At 38.7% G+C, this 23,602-nt stretch overlaps 1 protein-coding gene across 6 annotated transcripts in view; it reads right to left on the bottom strand.

Moving 5' to 3' along the window:
• Positions 1 to 23,602, bottom strand: part of Mob2 (MOB kinase activator 2) — an 86,169-nt gene that overhangs the window by 41,901 nt on the left and 20,666 nt on the right. Inside the window, exon 2 of one of the 6 annotated variants that reach the window (XM_076447069.1) lies at positions 22,948 to 23,161. The exons of 4 other annotated variants lie outside the window; for them this stretch is intronic. In XM_076447069.1, coding sequence (XP_076303184.1) covers positions 22,948 to 23,042 — 95 coding nt within the window. In that variant the 5' untranslated portion in view covers positions 23,043 to 23,161. Of the gene's footprint in view, positions 1 to 22,947; positions 23,162 to 23,602 lie in introns of those variants that run through there. One more of the 6 variants, XM_076447071.1, reaches the window with a different exon arrangement.

Raw genomic sequence — 23,602 nt, 5'->3', positions numbered from 1 at the left:
TAATCAATTCTTCCCTTCCCACGATCGTGTTTTCCCTTTGTCCCCTTCGCATGGACGATGCTGCCTGTGTCATTATCATTGTGATTAATATTACCATGTTCGTATTATCATAACAGTGATACCTCTTTTTACGTTCACATTGTTTTGTGTTCATCTACATGTTTTTGTTATGAATACGCAGAATCCGCCGACGTCATTTTACAGCTTGTTCAGTTCAAACTTCAGCTCCTTTACATGAATCCATTGAGACGATTATGAACGACACTACAATAGATTCCAATTTAACACTAAACCTACTATTGCCGGTCAAATAACGTTGCTTACATGGAAAATGATTCGACAAATTTCTTTATCCAAGCGCAAATTGCAATAAAAATTGCACGAAATCTAAATACATAGAGAAATCTCAAATAATATTAACTATATAAAATTTCATATTAATTTAATGCTATTTTAAAATAATATTAAATTCTATATAAAATTTTTATAAATAATATTATCCCCTCGAATAATATTAATTATATAAAATTTCATAATACTTTTAAAATAATATTAGATTTTCCATGAAATTAATTCATACACCCCACCTACATTATTCATTTCTAATAAAATTTTCGTACAAAATTAATTTTCTACAATTTTTTATCCTCACAAAAGTTTCCCCATTTTTTTATTATTCAATGTTTTCAATGCACCAAATGAGTTATTATTACTTCAAAAGATAATTTTTACCTGAATAAAAATCCCTTAATTTCTAGTCTCGCTAAATAAATATGAAAATTATATAAATTTTTCAATTAATATAAAAATTTCTCATATATTTAAAATGAAACCTTAATATTATACACCTACAATACTAAGCTTTTATTACTACTATTTTTTTTTTATTTTAAATTTAAATTCTATAGAGCCATGCCATATTTATCTGCTAAAACATTTTAATCCCTTTCAGTGCTCGGTAGTTTTAGTATTAATAGCAATAGGAAGGAAATAATTGCAGATATCCACAGACTTATTCTGAATAGAATAAGAAACTACTAGTCGACCAAGATTGCCTCTCAAATTGATTTAAAAAAGAAGAGATGATTGCAATCTTTGCAATCTTGTTTGACTAACAATTTTTTGATTAGCAACAATTACAGTAGATTCCAATTTAATAGCAACAAGATATAAATAATTGCAGATATCCACAGACGAGTCTCGTTTCCGTATAAAATAAGAAATTACTTGTCGAAGAAGATTGCCTCTGAAATTGTTTTAAAAAAGAAGCGATGATTGCAATCTTCTCTTGTTTGAATAACAATTTTTTGATTAGCAACGATTACAGTAGAATCCAATTTAATAGCAATAGGAAATAAATAATTTCAGATATCCACAGACGAGTCGTTTCTGAATAACATAAAAAAATTACTGACCGAGCAACACTGCCTCTGAAATTGATTTAAAAAAGAAGAGATGATTGCACAATCTTTATTAGCAACGATTGGAGAAGATTGTAATGCAGTAATAATAAAGAATAAATGATTTAAGATAACAGCTGACAAATGATTCTGTGAAAGCGAATTATTTGTTTAACAAGAGGCAATCGAGGCTCGGTACGTAGTTTCGTCGAGATTGCGATCGATAGATCGACGAGGCTCAAATCTCTCTTCATTTTCGCCGGCCTGCTGGCAAGGATCTCACGAAAATGAAACGCGCGCTGGAAATAACGAGGACCGACATGGAAACGACTAAATAATGGCGACCCTTCGACGCTGAACATAGTAATCAGCGCGCGGCCGAGCGGATTTTCCTGCTGCGATTTACGCTCGCTCGGTTGTTCTATCTTCGGCATTGTGCGACTCGCACCAGGAAAATAATGCGAGCCGCGACGAATGTGGCCGGCATACTTCTCTTAACTCGGGGAAATTAAGAACCGTTCTTAGAAACGAGCATTCGCAATCCTCACGCAAAAGAAACCCTAACAGAATGTTCTTCAGAAGAAAATTTGCAAATTCCAACTCCGCGACTTCGTTTTTCACAGAAGATAATTAAAATGGAATGCAAGGACTTTGTTCGCTATTTTCAAATTAATCTTCTGGCAAGCAGTACAGTTGTCGTAATTAGTTCTTTGCGAGCATACGAATTTTGAAATTAATTTTCCACAAGCAACACCGATCTTCTAATTAGTCTTTCTGTAAGGGATTGCAATTTTTGCATCAACTGCTGACAAGGAATCGAAATGTTCAAAGGAACTTTTTACACAAAAGCTTTGTAAATTAATTTCTTTTAAGGGATAGAAGCTTTCAAACTCACTTTTCAGGAAGAACAAACATGTTTCAACGATTGTTTAAAATGTTTAAATCATTTCTTTTGGAATCAACCATTTACGTGGAAAAGAAATTTCCGAATGAACTCTGTTCAAAATGAATTTTTTAAATTATTTCCTTGAATCGGAGTAGCTCTTTTTTCCTGTAGTAGTGAAATTGCAGAGTCACCCGGTATAGCGAATCGTTAGCGATGATTAAAGTCTCGGCAGAGGTGTCGGGTTGAAACGTCGAAAACTGAGGCATAAATAGATAAAATTCTATTCGGGTATATGTGTACGTATTTAATATACGGGGGACGATTAAAAATATTCCCACGAAGCTTTAATTAAACCGGAGGAGAAAATGGGCGGACAGGTATCCCGACGCCGAGATAAGTATGCGTGAAGCTCGACGTGCCGTGATGGGATGCGGCAGATGGCTCGAATTAAAAGTAATTTATTATAGCAACCGCGCGTGCATATTAGCGGAGCGTAGATAACCGGCGACGAAACATGCGAGAAAATATGCTTATCGATCGCGGCCGCCTTTAATTCATAAGAGTGCATCAATGTCCTAGACGATGTTTGTAATTAGCAATGTAAACATTTACAGGTTTATTAAGCTACATAGACTGATAGAAATGTAGCGGGAACAATAACGTAATGGACTCTGTAATTTAAAACGTTTTGAAATTAGTGTTACCTTTGCAAAGAATACAAAAAACTTGTAGACAAAAAATAGAGAATTGTATGTTGTATGAAACAGCCTGTATAATTCGGGACAAGAACCAAGACATAGGAGAATGATTGATAGAATTATAAATTTGTCTATAGCTGTATACGAAAAGACTAATTAAAAATAAAAACTATAAAACAGCCTGTATAATTGAGAGCAAGAATCTAGAGAATTAGAAATTTTGAATAAAATATCGAATATCGATTATATTAAAATATTGAATAGATAATTGGAAGCCTGTATAATCCAGGACAAGAACAAAGACATAGGAGAATGGTTGATAGAATTATGAATTTGTCTATAGCTATACGAAGGGTAAATAAAAATAAAAACTATGAAACAGCCTGTATAATTGAGAGCAAGAATCTAGAGAATTAGAAATTTTGAATAAAATAGATAATTGAATAGAATGGAATACAAAGAGGAAAGAAAATTAGTTAAGAAGGGATTCAATCGACCAAAAATGTATCACATAGTATGGAACAGCCTGTATAGCTTCATAAACGGAGGAGACAGGATACAATAAAAATCCACGCGGTCACGGAGCCGTGAAGTTTACGACGAGTCTACAAACACCGGAGAAAATTGAGAGATAAAGCATGTGATATAAAGTTGATCAAGGGAAACAAGCCTCTCCTAGTATAAAACAGACTGTATGTGTATCTGGAAACATAAGACCGACGTGAACCGCAGATAATTTCTATGGTCAATAACATCTTTGTTATTGCTGCACACGGATGTTCTACCACGAATCTACCAAGAGCTTGGAGAAAATTAAAAAAATGTCGAGTACAAGTATAAAATAGAGATGGTTCTTATTTTATGAAGTAGTCATACAGGGTGACAAGAAATAACGGAGTTAAACATTTCTTATTATAATTCTGTCAAATTTTGAGAAACCAAATAATAACAACGATAACATAGACCGTTAGTATTCATATATTTAAGAGGTTTCGAAATGGCCACCCTTTGAGCCGATGCAGAGGCTCAAACGTGTTTTGAAATTTTCAGCAATGGGCCGCAGCTCTTCTGGCGTCATTCGGTACCACACCCGGCGCAGAGATTTTTTCAATGACTCCAAATTTTTATTGGGGCTGAGCACAGGCCCTGGCCTGCAAAATCGACCAAACGCTGCAGTTCATAGGGTGGAGATTCGTCGATTTGACAGAATTATAATAAGAAATGTTTAACTCCGTTATATTTCTTGTCACCCTGTATAATGAAATGTTCAATTTTAATTTGAGAGGACCACGCACAGGAAAAAAGAAAAGGTAACTCAATTCAGAAATTGATTACCAAAAAAGTGATGCAAATATGCATATTATGGAACAGCCTGTACGTAGCTGCGATTAAAATCGTCAAAAAATGCTGCATTTATTATGAAACAGCCTGTACGTAGTGGCGATTAACCCTTTGCACTCGGAGCTATTAGCACTCGAAAATTAAACATTTTGTTCGACCTAGAATAATTCGGTTTCGTTTGATTCTGTTCATTTTATGGATACGAAATTGATGTAATACCTCATACAACACTTAAATGTGTAGTAATTGATTAGACAAGAACATATTTAATAATGTAAATAGTATTTTGAATAATGGTACAGCAATTTTTAGCAATGACTCAGAATCACGTTCAAAAATGTTGCATTTATTATGGAACAGCCTGTAAGTAGCGGCGATTAAAATCGTCCAAAAATGCTGCACTCATTATGGAACAGCCTGTATATCGGAGACAGGAACGTCAAAACAGGGCCCCAAGAAGTAAAGGGAAGAAAAATTGGCAAAATTTAGGACATAGGTTCAGATCACCATGAACGACCCATATATTATTGAGCGGCCTATATACCCAGTAGGCGAAGGGATCTCCGCAAGATTCGTAAGGTCGCGCATTTGGGTGGCGGGTCCGCAGGGAGCGGAGAGAGAAAATTGGGAAACGCGGGCACCGAGGCTAGGACGGAGAAGAGAGAGATAGAGAGTGCGGAACGGTGAAACGCGGACGCACCCGCAGCTACACCCGTCTCATACCCAGACCTATACCGGCTATACCCGTCTCCCGTACCCGCACCGTCACCCGCGAAGGGCTCGCCCCCTAAAGGGAGAAAGGGTGGGAGCAGAGAGGGCAGCAATGCGACGGTAGTTGCGCCAGCGACGCCGTACGCCGTGTGTCGAGATCAGCTGTGAGCTGGCAACTCGAGTCAGCTGACTGGCCGGCCCCTCTGCTGCCACTCCAACTCTGCGACAATCAATATCCCCCGCTGTGCCCCCGCGCGATTCCGCCCCTGCGTCTACCACCTTTCTCGGGTTCTGCTTCGAGACACGTATACCGACAAGGTGCTCGATTGCCACGCTAGCGAATGCCTAGGCTTGGGCATTATCGAAATTCATTATTTGACAAATAATCGTTCGGACAAAATGTTACCTTATTTGGCTACATTCGAAACAATCGTATGTCATTTGTGAGCTAATCGTTTCATATTTCATTTGAAATTTTAATAATTTTTCATTCCACGAAATAATTCGTACTCTCCGAAATTTTATTTCCGGTACTAAAGACCAATTTTTTTCTATGTATATACTTTACGTCGCTTTTTTGACATATTTCGGACCACCTTGGGCACCTAAAGACCAATTTTGAAAGCGACTGCAGTTAAACTTTAATCATTTAGTAATTAATTTACTTACTTCGCGATCACCTACTCTTGAGGTGAAATTGTTTGTTATTTTGTTAGAACAAGATAATTGAAATAGAATGTTATTTTATTACATTGTACAGCTTCCACGGTTGAAACAAAAATTCTCAAAGTTCAAATTCGCCTCAATGAACCCTTATGAAGGCACTCGCATCAAACATGGAGGATGGTCCAATTCGAACGGATCTAGCCACGGCTTAATCAATGTTAATGTTACCCATCCAATTACCATCAATTTCAGTTACCATATCGGTTTACGATCATCTTCAACAATGAAGGCTATTATGCTCAAAAACAATGAAGCTTACGGCAACGTTGAATACAGAAATACAGTGATGAGGGTACAGTGATGATCGATTCGTAGGACGTCGGTAGTCCGCGTGCGAAACTTAACCGCGAAGAAGGGCGTAAAGTAGACCGTGACCTTGACACGAGGTTCTACGGAAGCCCCTGGCGAGCTTAGCACAGAGCCAGAAGCACGAGGAGGGACACGGTAATGATGCATTTTCTGGAAACCAGGGAAACGCAACTCACTCAGACCTGACCCGTGTACGTAAACCGCTTTTCAGGGCTGTTTAGAGTTCGTAGTACGCGGGGCTCGTTAACTGAATAGGAATCGAGAAGCTTGGAGAAGCATCAATCGCTTCTTCAAGATCGTTCCAAGAATTGATAGGATCATTCCGAGTATTCAGATGATCGTGGACTATAATGACTCGATAGCCGCAGCAATTAATGCGTTCTGGAGGGAATTGTGAGGGTGCAGGACCTTGGAAAGATCTCCAAGCATCGTCCAGATTTTATAAGAATCTGAAGAGATGTTAAAAATCATTTTGAACAGCGGATTTTATGCATTTAAACGTAAATAAATTAGAAGAATTTAAATATACTGTGTGTGTTATATCATTTTCAACCTATTAAACATATTAAGAGAAAAAATAAATTTCTATTTCACTCAGGTTGTTGCAATTCAAGCAGAACATTTTTATTCTGCCTAAAGATCCGGTGTCTAATTATTGTAATATAAAATTAAAATGTAAGTATTGCAATGTCTAACTATTTTAGAATCCAAATTATTATAACCTTAAATTTTTTAGAGGATCTAGTCTACGTAAAGACTTTTGAACAATCGCAGAAGTGAGGCTTTACAAGGCTGTTGAAGGATCACTAGACTTACTAGATCTCCTAGGATCACTAGACATCTCCCCCAGGCTAATTAAAAAGGTCTTTTGGGCTGGACTAGAAAAAGGAAGCTCTAGACCTAGGTCCTCCAGTGAAGGACTCTCGGATCTTCTAAACAGAGCCCCCCGAGAGACGTCGAATGTCCCACGAATCGATTCCAATCAAAAGACCACCTCGCAAACGATAAATCGAAAGAACTCCGATAGTTGTTTTCCCAGATTGTACCATAGAAGTCTCTCAAAAGGAATCGTGTTCGCAGGGACACTAAAAGCGTATGTCTCAGTCCTCCGAAAAAAATTCAACAGAACTTCAAAGAAAAATGTTCTTTCAGGAGAATTGAAAGTCCCTTGACGACGTTGAAAGCTATTGAGAAGATCCTACTTTACAAAGAACTCCTGCAGAAGACTATAAATAAAAGCACTTCTGTATGATGCTCCCTAAAGGGCCCTACAAATCCTTAAAGATCTTCCAAGATACATTAAAGCCTCTTGTTGCTGCGGAAGACCCTAGAGAGACAACAGACCCAGATACTCTGAAGTTGTTGTATTCCTTCTTGCCAGTTTTCTTCGTGTTTAATCATCTGCTCCTTTAAATGAAGTCCAGGAAAGTCTCTGAAAGTCCTTGCTGTTCTTCAAACGCCTCAAAGGTGTCCCAAAAAATAAAGGTCTTCCAACTCGCACCATTCAAAAGATTCGCCAAAGCTGAGAGAGACTTTGCTGGCGCCAAACAGTTCCAAATAAAGCGAGTCTCCAGTGTATCATCGTATCACGCAACTAGTCAATTACTTTGCCGGAATCCTCTGAAGATTTATTTCCGTCCGCGTTTCTCCATAAAGATGGCGGGCGAAGCGAGTCTCGTTGCAACTCGAGCCACGTCGCTTTTATTTACATAATACAAGACCGCATTTTCGCCCAGAACTTCACGAAACTGAAGTCCGCTTAGGCGAGACGAGTTAAGAGTAGCGAAATTGCGAGAGGGAGTGAGAGATGAAACTCAATAGACTGGCGTTAGAGGACAAAGCGTTTTACTGGGACCCATCGTCGTCGGCTGTTTCGCAGCTTTGCGAATGCGTACGGTGTTGCGACGAGGTGTCCACAATGGAGTCGTGGAAATTGTTGCAATTGTAAGCACCCTCTTGGAACCTCAATTTAATCGGGTAGCAAGAAGTATAATAGAGAATAGAAATTCATTTTTGTTGCGAATAAGTTTCGTGTCATTCTACAATCTCATTTCGCAATCGAATTGTTTGATTCGGCTAAATGTGTAGCTTAGAAAATTAATTCCTGAAGAGGTCGAGGATGAAACTGGCCGTTTTGCCTGTGAAATTTTAATGAAATATAACCTCAGCACAGAGATGCTCGACCTTTTCTGTTTTCCACGGTTATGGTTACACTCGAACGTTATCATGTCGCAGGATTTATCGCGTTAAATAAACGTCGCTTCCGCAGAGGGACCACACGACTGTGGCATCGTTTTCCAATTTTCGGAGCCTTACGAGCCGCTTCAATTACCTCGGCGAACCGCTTCGTTTACAGGTAATTACTTAGCCGAGGTTGTAGACGCTGAAGAGTAGGTCGCCTTAATGACGATAAGTAACACGCCGATAAGGAAATTTTCGGGAAACCTGATTACACGCCACAATTAGTGATCAAACTCCTCAAACTTGATTAGACCTATCGCGCGTTTTGCACACCAACTATATTCGTTCATTTCATGTTAACCCTTTGAGACGAAACAAAATTAATTCATCAAAATACCGAAGGAACATAACATCATATGTGGGAAAGTAAAATTCTGAGATGAATCTTTTGAGGATTAAGAATCTCCAAAATCCAGCTGAGCAATTTCAACCCTGTAGAATTGTAAAAATACCAAGAGAAAAAATATTTCAAGAAACGCTGAAGCTCTTTGCTCTAATCAAAATGGCTGAACAGAGCCTGAAAAGGGAAGATGTCCCAAAAACCATCATCCACAAGGTTCTAAAGACGGATTCTCAAGAGGACAGTCTTCTAAATGCTCTTAGAGAGTCCCAAAGGAGAAAAGGGCTTCCAAGGGACACCCTTATCAAGTGAGCCATCATCAAAATTGACAACCATGAATCTAAAAGCACAGATTGGAGTATGACAAGGTAGCTATCGCGCTGTGTACACGAGGTCGTCTGTACACTGAAAATGTTGCTTCCATCAAGCCACCACGAAACTTGGCAAGCGAGATTCCAGAAGGCCATGCATCATCAGAAGTGTCCACAGAAAAAGTAAACGTTCGCAGCGATAGCGTCGATCCTAATATTTAGTATGGTCGCGATCATTCCTGGCGATCAGGATCGAGAGAGTCGGCGATAAATTTGGCGTTGGTCCGCGAGAGAGCCTAACCGTGTATAAATCATGTTTCGCGAGAAGGATCAGCCTTTGCAGAGGACGATGACCAGCCGGGAGGCGCAGGCGAGAGTCCCGGGGCTTTAACTATGTAATTATCCAGACAATCGAGCATTTCCCGGCGCGAGGAGACGAGGCAAGCTGGAGCCGGCGCTGCGAAGATTGGCGCCAGCCTCCGACAGTCGTCCTCTCCTCCTCGCAGGCAGGATTACACCAAGGATGCGATCGATGGTGCCGGGAAACGCCGCCCGAAAGGCGCCCAGCACAGCTTCTCTATCACATCTTCTCGTTCTATCTCGTCGAACTTCGCTGACTCTCCTTCGCAAGCTTTCTCCGAGCGACCAACTTTTCCTAGGTTTGTTTACTCGAGCATCCTACGCGGCCATTAGCTGCTCCCTACGCCATTTTCGACCCCGTTCTGCGAAGCTGACGCACCGACGGACATCCCGGCACCGTCCCACACCTTTTACTTCCGTTATAGTTTTCGCCTGACAGAGGTGGAACGGGTGGAAATGCTTGAATTAATCCCTTGCCCTACGATTTATTTTACAGTTTCAGTGATTAGAAGTTTCTTTGTAGTTCGTAATTTCCTAAAGCAGGAGAAAATTTATATCTATTGCATGCCTACATGTTCTCCAATAACTATACATTGACGAAACCAATATAGAATTTCATCTCGGTTTAAAGGAAATTAATAATATACATATTTATTAGACTCTGTTCAGGATCTTCATCACGAGTCTGACACGATATTGTAGGGCAAGGGGTTAACTCTTTGCACTCCGAATTCTTTTTAAATTTTGTTCCTAACTACTCCCTACTATTTTAAGTTCCTTGACTGCTACTTATTTCAAACAGTTTTGATTACTTATTGTTTTAAAATACTAGTGAAAAATCAATGGGCAAAGGGTTAAGAGACTGACGTAACAACATGAAAAAATCGATGTTCTTCTTTGTGAAAATATTGTAATCTATTTAATTATTTGTATCTTCAAATTCTTTGAATGTCTTCACTGTGTTTAACACTCTATCTGCTCATGTTGACTATAAATGCATGAAGTTCGCAGCCCAATAATGAAAAACAGAAATATTGTCATCCCCAAAAAAACGTAGTGGTTATGTTCTGAAGCAATGGTGGGAGCCACGGTTCTTTCGCGGCACACAAACCGGGTCCATTCTGAAAAATCGTTCTCTCCTTTGTCTCGACGGGAGGCAGAAGGGTTGTTCAGGCGGTCCACACTTTTGAGACCGCGCTTTTGCCACCGGCTGACAAAGAGAGCGCACATGAAACCTTTTCGTTCGGGGCGTTCCCCGAGTCTTGTTCCACATGGGACGAAAAATGATGGTACCGCGAAACTCGCGTAACTCGAGCCGATTAATGGACTTCCGGTTGTCCCAGAGGGTGGAAACCTCCTTCGAGCTGTGGACGGGACACGTGTCCTTCGAGGAACACGCGAAGGACGTCCCAGATAAAGTGGATAAAGTGGATAGAGAGGACATGTCCTAAAATGCTGGGTCGATGGGGAATAAAACATCAATCCTCATCAGGAAATTACAAATAGACAGCAAAGTTTAAATATTATTTTACGTTAATCTTTACCTAGTCGGCTTATGTTGAATTTTGTACAGACATTCTCGTGGTAAAGATTACCAAGGAAATACACAATTCTCCCATCAGAAAAATAAAATTTCCGAAGCAAGGCCTGTACACAATTCCTAGTCAATTAACCTTGTCGTAGCATCAATAAGAATTCCGAAAGAAGTTCATAATTTCCTCAGCAATCAAGGACTCCTCCCTTGAGCGCACAAAATAAGTATCGATATTAAATTCAAAATTAATTTCACCACAGAATTCCTAACAAACTTCCTAATTTAATTATATTCCTCGTTACCTTAATAAAGCTTGCGGAGAAAATGTAGAGTTTCTAGCAGAAAACTAAAATTCCCCCTTAAGAGCACATCGGAAGTAATACCTAGATGTCCACAGTTTCTAGTTAATTAACCTTGTCTCGTTGCATCAATAAAAATTCCGCAAGGAATCCATAATTTCCTCGCAATCAAGGACTTCCCTCCTTAAGTGCGCACAAAATAAGTATCGGTGTAAAATTCGAAATTAATTCCACCACCTAATTCCTAATTAAATTATTTTCCTCGTTACCTTAACAAAGGCCTGCGGAGGAAATCCAGAATTTCCAGCAGGAAAAAGAAATTCCCCCTTAAGGGCGCGCCGAAAACGTTCTTAATCGCCGCGGGACAGCCAAGAGGAGATTTTCAAGGGACGTCGAAAACCCTCAAGACGCTCGGTCCTCGGTTTCCCTTGAACAAAAGACCCCGAAAAGAAGGTGTCCACTTCCGGTGGCTGGTTCGAATCGCACAAACCAGAAAGCGGAAGAGAGAAGAAGAAAGATAGGGAAATAAAATCAGAGAGACAGGTAGAGAAAGAGAGAGCGGAGAATGTTCAGGTCTGAGAGACAATTGAGAGACGAACAAGTTGACCGCTTCTGGCTAAAATTAATTTCGAAATGCAGACGAAGCGGTTAATTAAGCCGAGCACCCTTTTCGTCGGCTCGCACGGCGGCGACCGAGAACGAAGACCCTCCATTTCACTCGACTTCTTTCTGTTAGAGCCGAGGAAATGATACCTGGCCGGCGAAATTTTCTCGAAAACTTCAAGGCCGAGGAATTAACTACCCGGGAAAATTTGCTCTTTCTGTCGGGCGAGACAATATTTCAACGAACCTGATGGAAATCGCGGCCTCTTAACGTTAATGCGATCATAAAAGATTCGGGTCGGGTTTTTAAACAGCCCCCGGCGACTCCGCCTGAATTCGCCACGATTTCCCGACATTCTCTGGAACTATGTACCCACTCGCGATGCTTAACGCCAATTTATTGTGTGGTATAATAGGCCAGGCTGCCGGGGTCTCCTCGCCGTTTCTGGTTGGTACACATTTTCGAACGTTAGCGTGGTAGGCAAATTCTGTAATGGGATTTAATATTGATTTGGGCAATCGCTGTGCGTCAAGATTGCATCTAGCGACAGGAAGCAGAATTATGTTTTACATTTAAGCACGAAAGGAAATCTGTACTTTCGATTACAACTTTTCTGGAAATACGTCGATTTAATGGCAGGCATTTATATTCACCGCACGCGATTTAAAAACTAGATTTTTAATATAATAGAATTAAATGTCCACTGTACCTTAGTGTGGCACAAATGTTGGAATGGAAAAGTTTCTGTACTTTCCTCAAACGTAACCAAAAGCGTCCACCAAAGTCTAATATCAAAAGATTTCTCGGTTTGCCGGTAAAAAATTCCGAAGTTATAACTAGACCGCGGATTTTATGCATTTATGACAAAAATGGACGCGTACAATTTAAAGAAGTGGACGTGTTAAAACTATTTAAGGACATCAACGTATCAGTTTCAGCTTAATAGGATAATTAAAAGAAGAATACAACTTTTATTTGGCTCCTGTGTCCTGCAATCTATGCAAACATTTTTTATTTTGCATAAAGATCCGCAGTCTAGTTATAACTCTTCGACCACAAATAAACTCGAATGTGTTTTCTATAGATCATGATCGATTTCCTCGCGATCAGTGGCAGGATATACCGTATGAAAACGATCCTAGCCACTGGAAGAGCGACCGTAGACCCGGGTACAGTAAACTGGGCCACGCAAACACCGGATATCATCTCCGAGTCTTTCTGTGTTAAGGGCAACACCAAGGTCGCATCGCTTCGAGCTCTACAGCGGTTAAGATCCTACAATTAGAAGAGGGGAAATTAAATATCCAATTTACACGATCTATGTCGGTGCACGGACCCGACGATCCGGCTTACAATTAGATCGAGACTTTAATGTAGTCGCATAAAATCAAAGCCCACCAATTTTTTTTCAGAAAAAATTCGGTCTAGAACAAACAAGTAAAAAATGTGAACTGCAAATAAGAAAATAGCATTCTTAAGCCTCGCAAGGTAAGGTCTAATAACGCAGAAATAGTAAGGTGGGGTCTCTTAGAACACGACAAATGAATTTCGTAAATAGCCTCGTTTTTAATAAATTTTGGATAAAGAATAACGATAACATTTACCAATAAGAGGACAAATTTTCGGTTACTTATAATCCTTATTTGCAACCAATACGATTCTGTGTTCGATGAAATACTTGTTATTCTATGACTTTAGTTTCTTTCTTTTTGGTTATAATAGTTATGGTCACTGATAAAAATTCTTTTTAAAAAATCTGAAGCTGAAGCATTATCTTGCGTAGGTTAAAAATTTTGCCGCGTGAAAAAATCACCGCACAATGTACTTCTGAATGACATAGTCATATAGCCGATTGAAATCAAACTCCACTAATTTTTCCAGAAGAAATGCTTCTCGAATTTGTGTTTCGGAAACCGTGATTCCCGAATGTCGAGGGACGACTTACGTACACGGTATTCGACAGGGATTCTTATTACGAGGGCGTGACGTTCCAACGAACGAGACGACTCCTTGAAACTCAAACATTGACTTAACCTTAATGCCCGCACCGTTTTCAGCGTCCCGGAAGAGGAGGAAACGTGGCAAACATTTTGCGACGGTGTCTCTTGCGTCGATCCCGCGGTTATTATTGGACGGCCGACGACGCGACGCGTTAATTGCTCCGCGACGAAATGGGAAACAAGGAAACTTCGTTTTAGAAACGAGCCGCGCGACGCGATTAACCGAGAAATTAGCACCCTCATCCGACGACTGATTCTTTCAACCGAGGTGTCACTTCCTCTCTCATTTGTATTCACTGATTTTTTATATTGAAATTGTGTACAATATTTTTGTACATTTTCATATCGCTTTCAAGACAATTTCTTTTAGAGCGAGCACATCGTGTGCAATATTTTCTTACATTTTTATATTTGTTTAAGAAGATTTCTTTCACAGTGAACATATTGTGAGCAATGTTGTTTTGCATTTTCAGAATGCTTTTAATAATATTTCTTTATCTGTGTTTTTAATGATTTTCCTTTAGAAAAATTTCAATAAATTGCACAATGTACATATTTAAAAATAAAGTCTGTTAAAAACATGTTTTGTCCGAAAATTGTTATACTACAATAAAACGCACCCTCGCTTTTCCAAACTAATTTAAAATAGTAACTTTTAGTTGTCCATCAATCTAGCGTTAGACAAAACTTTCCAGAAAATATGTTAGAAATAATTTCGAGTTTACAAAGCGTGTTAACGAGTTACTGGCCATTTTCCAGGTGTGGTACGTGCCTAACCATTTTCCAACGCAGGAAGAAAATGAAGAGTGAAGTAATAGTGAGGGAAATGCAGTCTAAAAGTCACCCGTTAGTTCGGAGCATGATCGCTAGTCGTTTTTTCGGAACGCAGACCGGTTATTGTCCGACGTTTCAGGCCGCCTATGGCGCCACTCCAAAAACGAGCATTCGCTCTCGTGCTCGTTTATGCTCGCGAAGGTATGGTTCCCGCGAACCCGTCACACCATGCTGCTAAGACGAACATAAACTCCTTAATAGCTCATCCTCGCCGGAGACTCGTCCCCTTCAACCCTTTCACGGTGGAGATTAAACGAGACCGAACAAAGAGATCCAATTTAGATATAGCAAAATCGACGCGAAAATTCCTCATTTACAACCTGACCTGTCCAGTGAATGAGCCTAATTCAGATTAGACGAAAAAAATAATGTTTATGAGTCGACCGCGAGTTTCTATGCAAAGTAAAAATTGTTTCTGAAATTTCTTGCTTCCTTTAATGATTTTAAAAACTTTTCTACTGCTTCAAATTGCTCCTACTCATTTTTCTCGTGAATGCATAAAATCGACAAGCTACTGAAATTGATTTTATTTATTTACAGTTACCAAAACTGGGGAGACAAATCATTTTAGAATTTAAGTGAAGTGTAAACAACTTCGGCAATTTTCTTAAACGCGTTAAATGAAAATTCCATCAATAATTTTAAGAAATCAAAAAAATTCAATGTCTTCAATTTTACACGCAAGACAATTGCAATTGTTTTCTGCGATTCATAATCCGGACCTTTAAAAAAAATGTGAAAACAATCGTATTATTTATGGGACGACTGGCTCCTTTTATTTGTTGCCTTTACAAGTGACGAAAAGAGAAATCCGCGGCGGAAAATATTATTGTTGCGCGTGTGCCGTCACGCAGCACTATCTCGTGCTGGAACTAAACACATCGCGTCAGAATTATAAAAAAAAACACGGAGAGAGAGAGAGAATTGTGTTGCGTAATTCGCGCGAGCGTGTTTCGTAAATTACAGGACGAGCGAGGAATAAAAAGAGTATCGTTGCGCCGAGTACACAAAGCGTTTTCCGGGATTTCTGCAAGCGAACGATTCTCGACGTCGGCCTTGAATCCGTGTGCTGAAATCATCAAAGGAGAATAGCAAGCTGAGCGACTGGCTTCGTATACAAGGTTCGATCAAAAAGAAACCTAACTCTGTCAGTTTCCTTGCGGAGGACAACACAAAGTATGATGGCTCTGCTGATCGCTTCTCCGAGCCACAAGAGTAGTTATAGAATGAATATATGCTGTCACAACTTTGCGAAAAAATTCATGAACATTATACCTATAAGCATACACCATTGTGAATTTTTTCCAAATTTTTGACTGTAAAATCGATTTTTAAAACATTCCTGAAACTTGAAATTGATGATTTTATATTAAGGGTAGTTGACTTGTACGTTGAACATATGATTTTAATGAATTATTTCTTCTGTTCTCCTCAACAAAAAATTGCGAAAAAAATCATGAACATTCTACCTAATAGCACACACCGTTGTGAATTTTTTCCGAATTCATGACTGCAAAATCGATTTTTTTTAAATTCCTGAAACTTGAGATTGACGATTTTATATTAAGGATAGTTGTACGGTGAATATATGGTTTTAATGAATTATTTCTTCTGTTCTCCTCAACAAAAAATTGCGAAAAAAATCATGAACATTCTACCTAATAGCACACACCGTTGTGAATTTTTTCCGAATTCATGACTGCAAAATCGATGTTTTAAAAATTCCTGAACTTAAAATTGCCGATTTTATATTGAAGTCATCCGATGTGTGACCACGCTTATATTATTATGATAGTTGCATCTTATTTTGAATATTAATCTTTTTCAGATTGTAGGTACATTGTAGAACTTGTTGATTTATATGCAATTTCGCTATAATGTCAAGTATAATTTAATTGAATAATTACATTTTTACAGCACATTTTGAATATTCACAGAAACGAATGGGAAAGAAGAAGTTGAAAAAGATGTGCAACGTTTCTAAACATAGCATGATCCGTGCAGTGCAGTAAAAAATTGAAAAGGGACACTTGAACGCGTTCAAGAGGTGCATACAGCGGAATGCAACGATAGTTACGGAGATTCGAATGTGAAACATTACGCGCACGGTGAATGACGAATAATCATCGGTCTATTGAACTGCAACGATCGATGCACTCCATCGAACAACCGTGCTCGTTGCAGTCTTCGAATTCTTACGATGGTTCCGCGGACACGTCCGACCGCATACGCTTTACAATGTAAATCGCGTGCCGATAAATGACAGAAGGCTCTAGCCGTTCAGGTTAGAATTTATTTAAATGCAAATTAAACTATATCTCACGCCCCCAAAAGGCTTGCATTATTAGACTGCCGCTGACGTTTATGCGCATACTGATTTCCAAAGCGTGATTCATAGTCACTGTAAAGCTTGAGCTAGTTGCTGCATGTTGTTCAGCTTCCAGCGGCTCCGAATGACGTAAAAAAATTTACATTAGAATAATTCATCATTCACACTGTAAGAAACTTAATTAATTAGACGGCGGATCTTATAAATTTATGGGAAAAATGAATAGGCGTAATTCTAAACAATAAAAACAGAAGAATTTAAAACCTATTAAACATATTATTCCCCATAAAACATTATTAAAACGGATTGAAACTTCGAATTCTTGATATTTGTGTTCAAAAGTACGAATTTGCATGAACGTTCAAAGTTTCATTGCTTTCAACATATTTCGTAGAAATAGAAAGAAAAAATAATAGAAGCATTATTCTGACAATGATTGTGCATAAATATGAGAATTTGCATAAACATCCATCGCCTCGGTAAAGATAAGAACAATGGGTTTTCCCCTTGGTTTCAGCAAAAATAAAAGGAATAGTTTGTGTTCTTGCTATTTGTGTAGAAAAATGGAAATTTCCATAAATATCCATCACAATGAGAACAATAAACGCGCTTCCAACGCGCTACTTAAAAATACAATGGAAAAAAACACAGTACAGTAGAAAAAGTTAAACAGCATTCAATCTTCTCGCAGACAATAATTCACTAGATCCCGGCCAGATATTCTCTCGGAAGACAACAGACTGTCAACGAGAAGCTCCAGAGCAGCATACTAAACGCTCTTCTTTCCCCTACGATCATAAATCTGCTACGATGTCTCGCAAATTCCTCGGTCACTCGTAAAAATATTCGTCGAACGTCCAGCGCGTGTTTGGCGAATCTAAAAATACAAAATCTCCGCTAAACCGAATAGCAAACGTTGCCGGCTAAATAGATTTTTGGCTCTACTTTGGTCCCCGATCGAAATGAAACGAGAATATATTTTCAGTTCTATTTCGAATCGTAATCGGTGATAGATACCTGTTCAAAGGAGGAGTTTCAAACTCAAGGAACAAGGACCGAGAACGACTTTGGTTCCGATTCAAGCCCCGGGTCTCCGCAAGCAATTTCAGACACGCAGATTCACCTTGTTCCGCTGATTATGCGAGCGTCCATTTTCCTTGGGATTGCCACGAGCACGCAATTACCGAGTTTCTACTACGAGGCGGCTTTCGCCTGGACAGTGGAACCGCATCGTAACTGTTCGGGTCCCGAGCAATTGAAAGCAGTACTACGTCGCTCAAAACATAAGCACCGACCCAATTTTGCACGGATTTATGCGCTCGACTACGCCCGATATAAGAACTTTCTGCGTTGCTTGTCACGCAAACCAAACAGAATTTGAATGAATTCGAAAACCAAGTTCAAATAAACGATAAAAAAAAAAGAATGAATTTGAACATTTTTTTCATGTAGAAAACTATGTTTCTTTAAAAAATCAATATATACATCTTATTGTGCAATGTTTAAATAATACTTCCTAAAAATTTGAGCTAAGTAGATTGAATTGGAAGGACGTGGCAGCCATTTTACTATACTACTGGCGGAAGGGTATCTCTTTAAGTAAAATAGGAGAAATTCAATAATTATTTTATATATTGAAAATTTTTTCATCTAGAAAACTGTTTCTTTAAAAATTCAATATATACATCTTATTGTGCAATGTTTAAGTAGTGCTTCCTAAAAATTTGAGCTAAGTAGATTAAATTAGAGAGACGTGGCAACTATTTTCCTATACTACTAGCGTGGAAGGTATCTTTGAGAAAAATTCAATAATTATTTTATGTATTGAAAATTTTTTCATCTAGAAAACTGTTTCTTTAAAAATTCAATATATACATCTTATTGTGCAATGTTTAAGCAGTACTTCGTAAAAATTTGAGCTAAATAGATTAAATTGGAGGAACGTGGCAGTTATTTTCCTATACTACTGGCGTGGAAGGTATCTCTGAGAATAATTCAATAATTATTTCATGTATATAAAATATTTAAAAAAACAAATGCTTCTAGAGTTTCAACCGGCAGTAGGTAGGTATAGTTGTTCATGAATCAACGCACATTTTTAGCTGCGTTCAGCGAAATATGTACAACGTTGTGAAAGTAGCGAGCCAGGGAACGCAGGCTGCATTCAATGCCATTCTAGATTTTCCTAATCGACGAGTTGATCCGTTTATAATGGAGGTGCGTTCGATATTTTAATTCACTCACTTTCTGTTAACTAGTTTGTTCCTGAACCTAGTTCAATTCTCACCATTCCTGTACTATGAAATCGAGTACCGAAACTGTGCTGTGAGAAAGTTGCAATAATATACGACGAAAATAAGAAAACAGGACTGTTTTAATTATTACGATAGAAATTATTGAATTATAACGATAGAAACATGATATTCAACAATTATCGTTGCATATGGAAGTGAGAAAAATTAATCTTTGGTAGAAAAGAAATAACTGAACTTGAACTTGAATTGAACTTAAATTCAGCTTGAATTGAACTAGAATTGAACTTTGATCTGATAAATCGCCGAAGATATGTGCGAATCGAACGGGAAGGCCACTTCAAGTACTTTCAGCAGGATTCTTCAATTGTTCGAGTCGCAGAAAGTTCTAGCACGATAAGGAAGTGGAAAAAGAAGCTGTAGGAACACTAGGAAGCCGGAGTTGCTGCACTCGAGGACACCGGCAGCCAATTAATCTAGCCAGAGCAGACTGTTCAAGTGTCCACTAAACCAGACAATACGGTTCTCGAGTCGATTCCACTTATGCGCCGTTCCTAATGAATAAGAAAACGCGAAACAATGATTCCGGCCGGCAATTATCTCGCTAAATAATGGTTCTCTGTTGGCGAAGGTCTACTTAGGTTGAAGACGGTGTTAAACGAGGCAGCATTCGATTGTGTTCGGCGCGGCGCGACGCTACGCGCTCGTTCCATCGAGCATTGTTTGCACAAACTGATAACAGACGGCCACCATTTTCGACGCGAGAGCTGAGACAATATGCAAACAATCGGCCGACGCTGGAATTGAAGTCTTATCGAGCGAGCGAATGACTCCAAAATGTTGCAAACAGCAGCTCCCGCTTCGACGAACGAAATCGATCTTCAGGAATTTTAATACGCGAAACTATCAGGCAAATCAATTTTTCATTTTATGCTCGTGTTCGCCAATGTTTAGAGAATGTAACAATATTTTTTGTTTCAAGAAATTACGATTCTGTCCGAAGCTGCCACTGCTTATTTGTGACTTTAACAGGTTTCATTAAACAGACTCTTCTTGGTTGACCAATGTCACTTTTCAGAATTTTTTTAAACAAAAGTGACAGATATATTAATTTCAAATTCTGCAGTTGCATTTATCAATGTTTAGAGAATATGAAAGTATTTTTTATTTGGAGAAATTGTGATTTTGTTTAGAAATGTTATAATACAAGGGCTTTTGGAAATTTTTTGAAAAAAGAACTAGTACATTTTACAATTTCATTTCTCAATGTTTAGAGAACACAAAAACAAATTTTATTCGGAGAGAAATTGATGGTATTCAAGGTGTCAACTGCTAATTTGCAAATTTTAATAATTCTGGTTCAGGAAATGGTTCAAAATTGCAATACAATGTCTAATTAATTATCAATATAATACTCGGGAGAATCTCCTCTTTCACTAAGTAAAATTTGATTGTTATTCAAAACTTATTAACGAGCCTCGTTAGTTTAATACTTCAAGCCCACAGAAGATCGAGAGAGTATTCTCATTAGAATATTTGTATTAGCCGTCTGTTCTTAATTAGAACTCATTAATCCACCGAATGAAAACCGCATCGTTAACGAACGTGTTCATCGAAAGCAGCTTACGTTCTACGAGTCGCGATCGACAGAAACGAAATACGCCGTCGACGCAGTTATCTTCCGTTATCGTTATCGGCCTAATCGAAAAAGTCAAGGTGGAATGTTGTCATCTGTGAAAACAATCTATATGATAATCCCCGAGACATTGTTTGCAGACTAATTAACGCGGCGTCGCGCACAACCTATTCCTAGTCGCACGGAACAACTAAATCACCTGTTGATTAACGTGACACGAGTCCGAATACAATTAATCGAATCAAAGAGGAGCTGCGAAACCGTCGCTCGCGGCTAACAATCTCGGCGAGATTCTCTAATTATTAGAAATCTGGGATAACGAAATTGCTCGCCGGGGAAAACTGTGCCGGATTCTATGCAAATTATGTTTATTAAGCACGAAACATGGTCGGGCGAAAATGCGGCTGATCGATCGACTTATCACAAATTACAGAACTGTGGATTTTATATACTTGTGATAAAGATGCAGAACAATTAAATTAAATTAAATATATTTAAACTATTCATTCGAATAATTATTTACTGTGTAACTATCTCTGAATTTTATAATGCACTACATATTTCTATTTACAACGATAAAGATGAATATTAAGTATAACTTAATTAAATTGCATTTTGAAGGTCCAATTACTTCGCTAAAATTATTGTAAAAAGTTGCATTGCAATCCCCGGTGTATCAGTAGCTGTAATTGTCCCGGTCGCCATTTTAGACGGGAATAATTAACGAGTGGAGGGAGGAACGTGTAATGAAATTAATTATTGCAATTTACATCGTGGTTAGTAAATTATGAAAATCTGTGCAAAAAGTGTTGAAGAAAAATTTGGATACGTAATGACACTAGCGTTTTATTGTTCACGGTAATTTCAGGTAATTTTGTTAATGGTAAATTATGGAAATATACCGAAATATCTGCAGTCCAGCTGGCTGTAATAATTAGACTGCGGATGTCGTGCATTTATGGCGTGCACGAGTGTGCGTCAAGTATAACAGCTATAAAGTTCCAAGGCTTAATAAATTGATCATCTTGTTTCTTATCAGATAACAGTCGAGATGCAAGTTACGAGTGTATGAGCGCGACAAATACAATGAACATTCAGGATTATTATTATTCGGTTTCTCTTCTCTATCAGATAGAATTCGCGACGAAAGTTCTAACACGTGAAACGCAAACCTTGAAGACTTAACAAATCATTCGTTGTACGTGTACTTCTGCACGGATAAAATTAGACGGAATTGTTAATGAGAATTGCAAATGCACAACTGCACGAGATGCAATAACTCTCGTGGTTTAATAAATTGTTCGTTTCTTCTTCTACATCAGATAAAATTTACAATGAAAATCATTGCATATGTGTTAGGACAACGTGATGAATGTGGACTTCCACCAAAATGCTCTCATTGTATTTCTACTCGAGTGAAATTAAGTTGATACCACAACAACGATTGCAAATGCGACAACTGCAAACTCTCAATATGTAGTTAGTCATTAATTTTAGTTTATCATCGTTAATAACACTTTTTCGCCTGGTGAAGGTTGTTTGAAAATTAAAGAGATAAAAAATATGAACGTTTGCAATGTGTAGGCTGTATTTGTTCAATATTTAACTCTTTGCAGTCGGAAAACTTTGTTAACTTGAAAATTAAACATTTCTCTCGACCTAGAATAATTTCATTGTATATGATTCTTTTCATTTTGTGAATTTAAAATTGATATAATATCTCATACAATACATACATGTGTGTAGTAATTGATTAGATACGAACAATGTAAACACTATTGTGAATAATGGTACAGCAATTCTTGGTGGTCTTGTTATACGTGGTGCCAATGTTGGAAATTCTATGCGAACATAAAATCCCGTTTCCACGAAACGCTGACACGCGTTGAAATCTCTCCGCGCGCGGATCAGACTTCGCCTTTCTCACGGAGAAAGTCGCGGTGCGCTCATCGTTCCATAGAACACATGATTATCTACTTCTCTATGGGGGAAAACATGTTGCGTTCTATCTCGTTATCTTCTCCATAGACTCTTCTATATGGGGGAAATCTAACTATGTTAGATAGTCTCTCGCTTAACAGTTGGAAGCTAATTGGTAGATTGATAGAAGATACGAGCGAGTAGTCGAAGACTGACCTGCAGAAGCACGTGACGGTGTCCTCGACGTCGATGGAGAGGGACGTGTCGATGGCCGAGTATTTGAGCACCTTCCTGCTTCCCAAGCCGAACATCGAACCGACACTGACTAGCCACCACCAAGGTAGACACACACTCGCGCGGGTTCACTGTCAACGGGATGAACAGAGCTCGACGATGAAGATCGAGAAGTGTCGAAGATGTCTGTCAGCGACTGCGGTGGAAACCAGAGATAGAATTGGGAATGGAGAACTTCGGAAGAGTGGGCACTCGGGGAGCAGCGGCAGCTAATGAAGAAGATGAAGAGAACGAAGAAGATGAAGAAGAAAATGAAGAGCACGAAGAAACGAGTACAAAGAACGAAGATGATGAAAAGAAGGTTCAAAAGAGAGAAAGAGACTTGAGCATCAACAGCAAAGAGAGATGATGAAAATGTGGACGTCTTTCGCGATGGACGATAGACTTTTAAAAGTTACGATATAATGTGTTAATAGATAAAATTGATTTGATGAGAAAGAAGAGATGAAGACCATGAAGAAGCTTGAATTCCAGATTCATGTTATTCGAAAGAAGAGAGCTGAAGTTACAAATGCAAAGTAATAGGATTGGGTGGACAGCTATTACGACTTCAGCAATCTCCTTTCGGAAAAAAGAT

Source organism: Lasioglossum baleicum, chromosome 2 (assembly GCF_051020765.1).
Source record: "Lasioglossum baleicum chromosome 2, iyLasBale1, whole genome shotgun sequence".
NCBI lineage: Eukaryota > Metazoa > Arthropoda > Insecta > Hymenoptera > Halictidae > Lasioglossum > Lasioglossum baleicum.
This window is presented reverse-complemented; position numbering and strand designations above follow the sequence as displayed.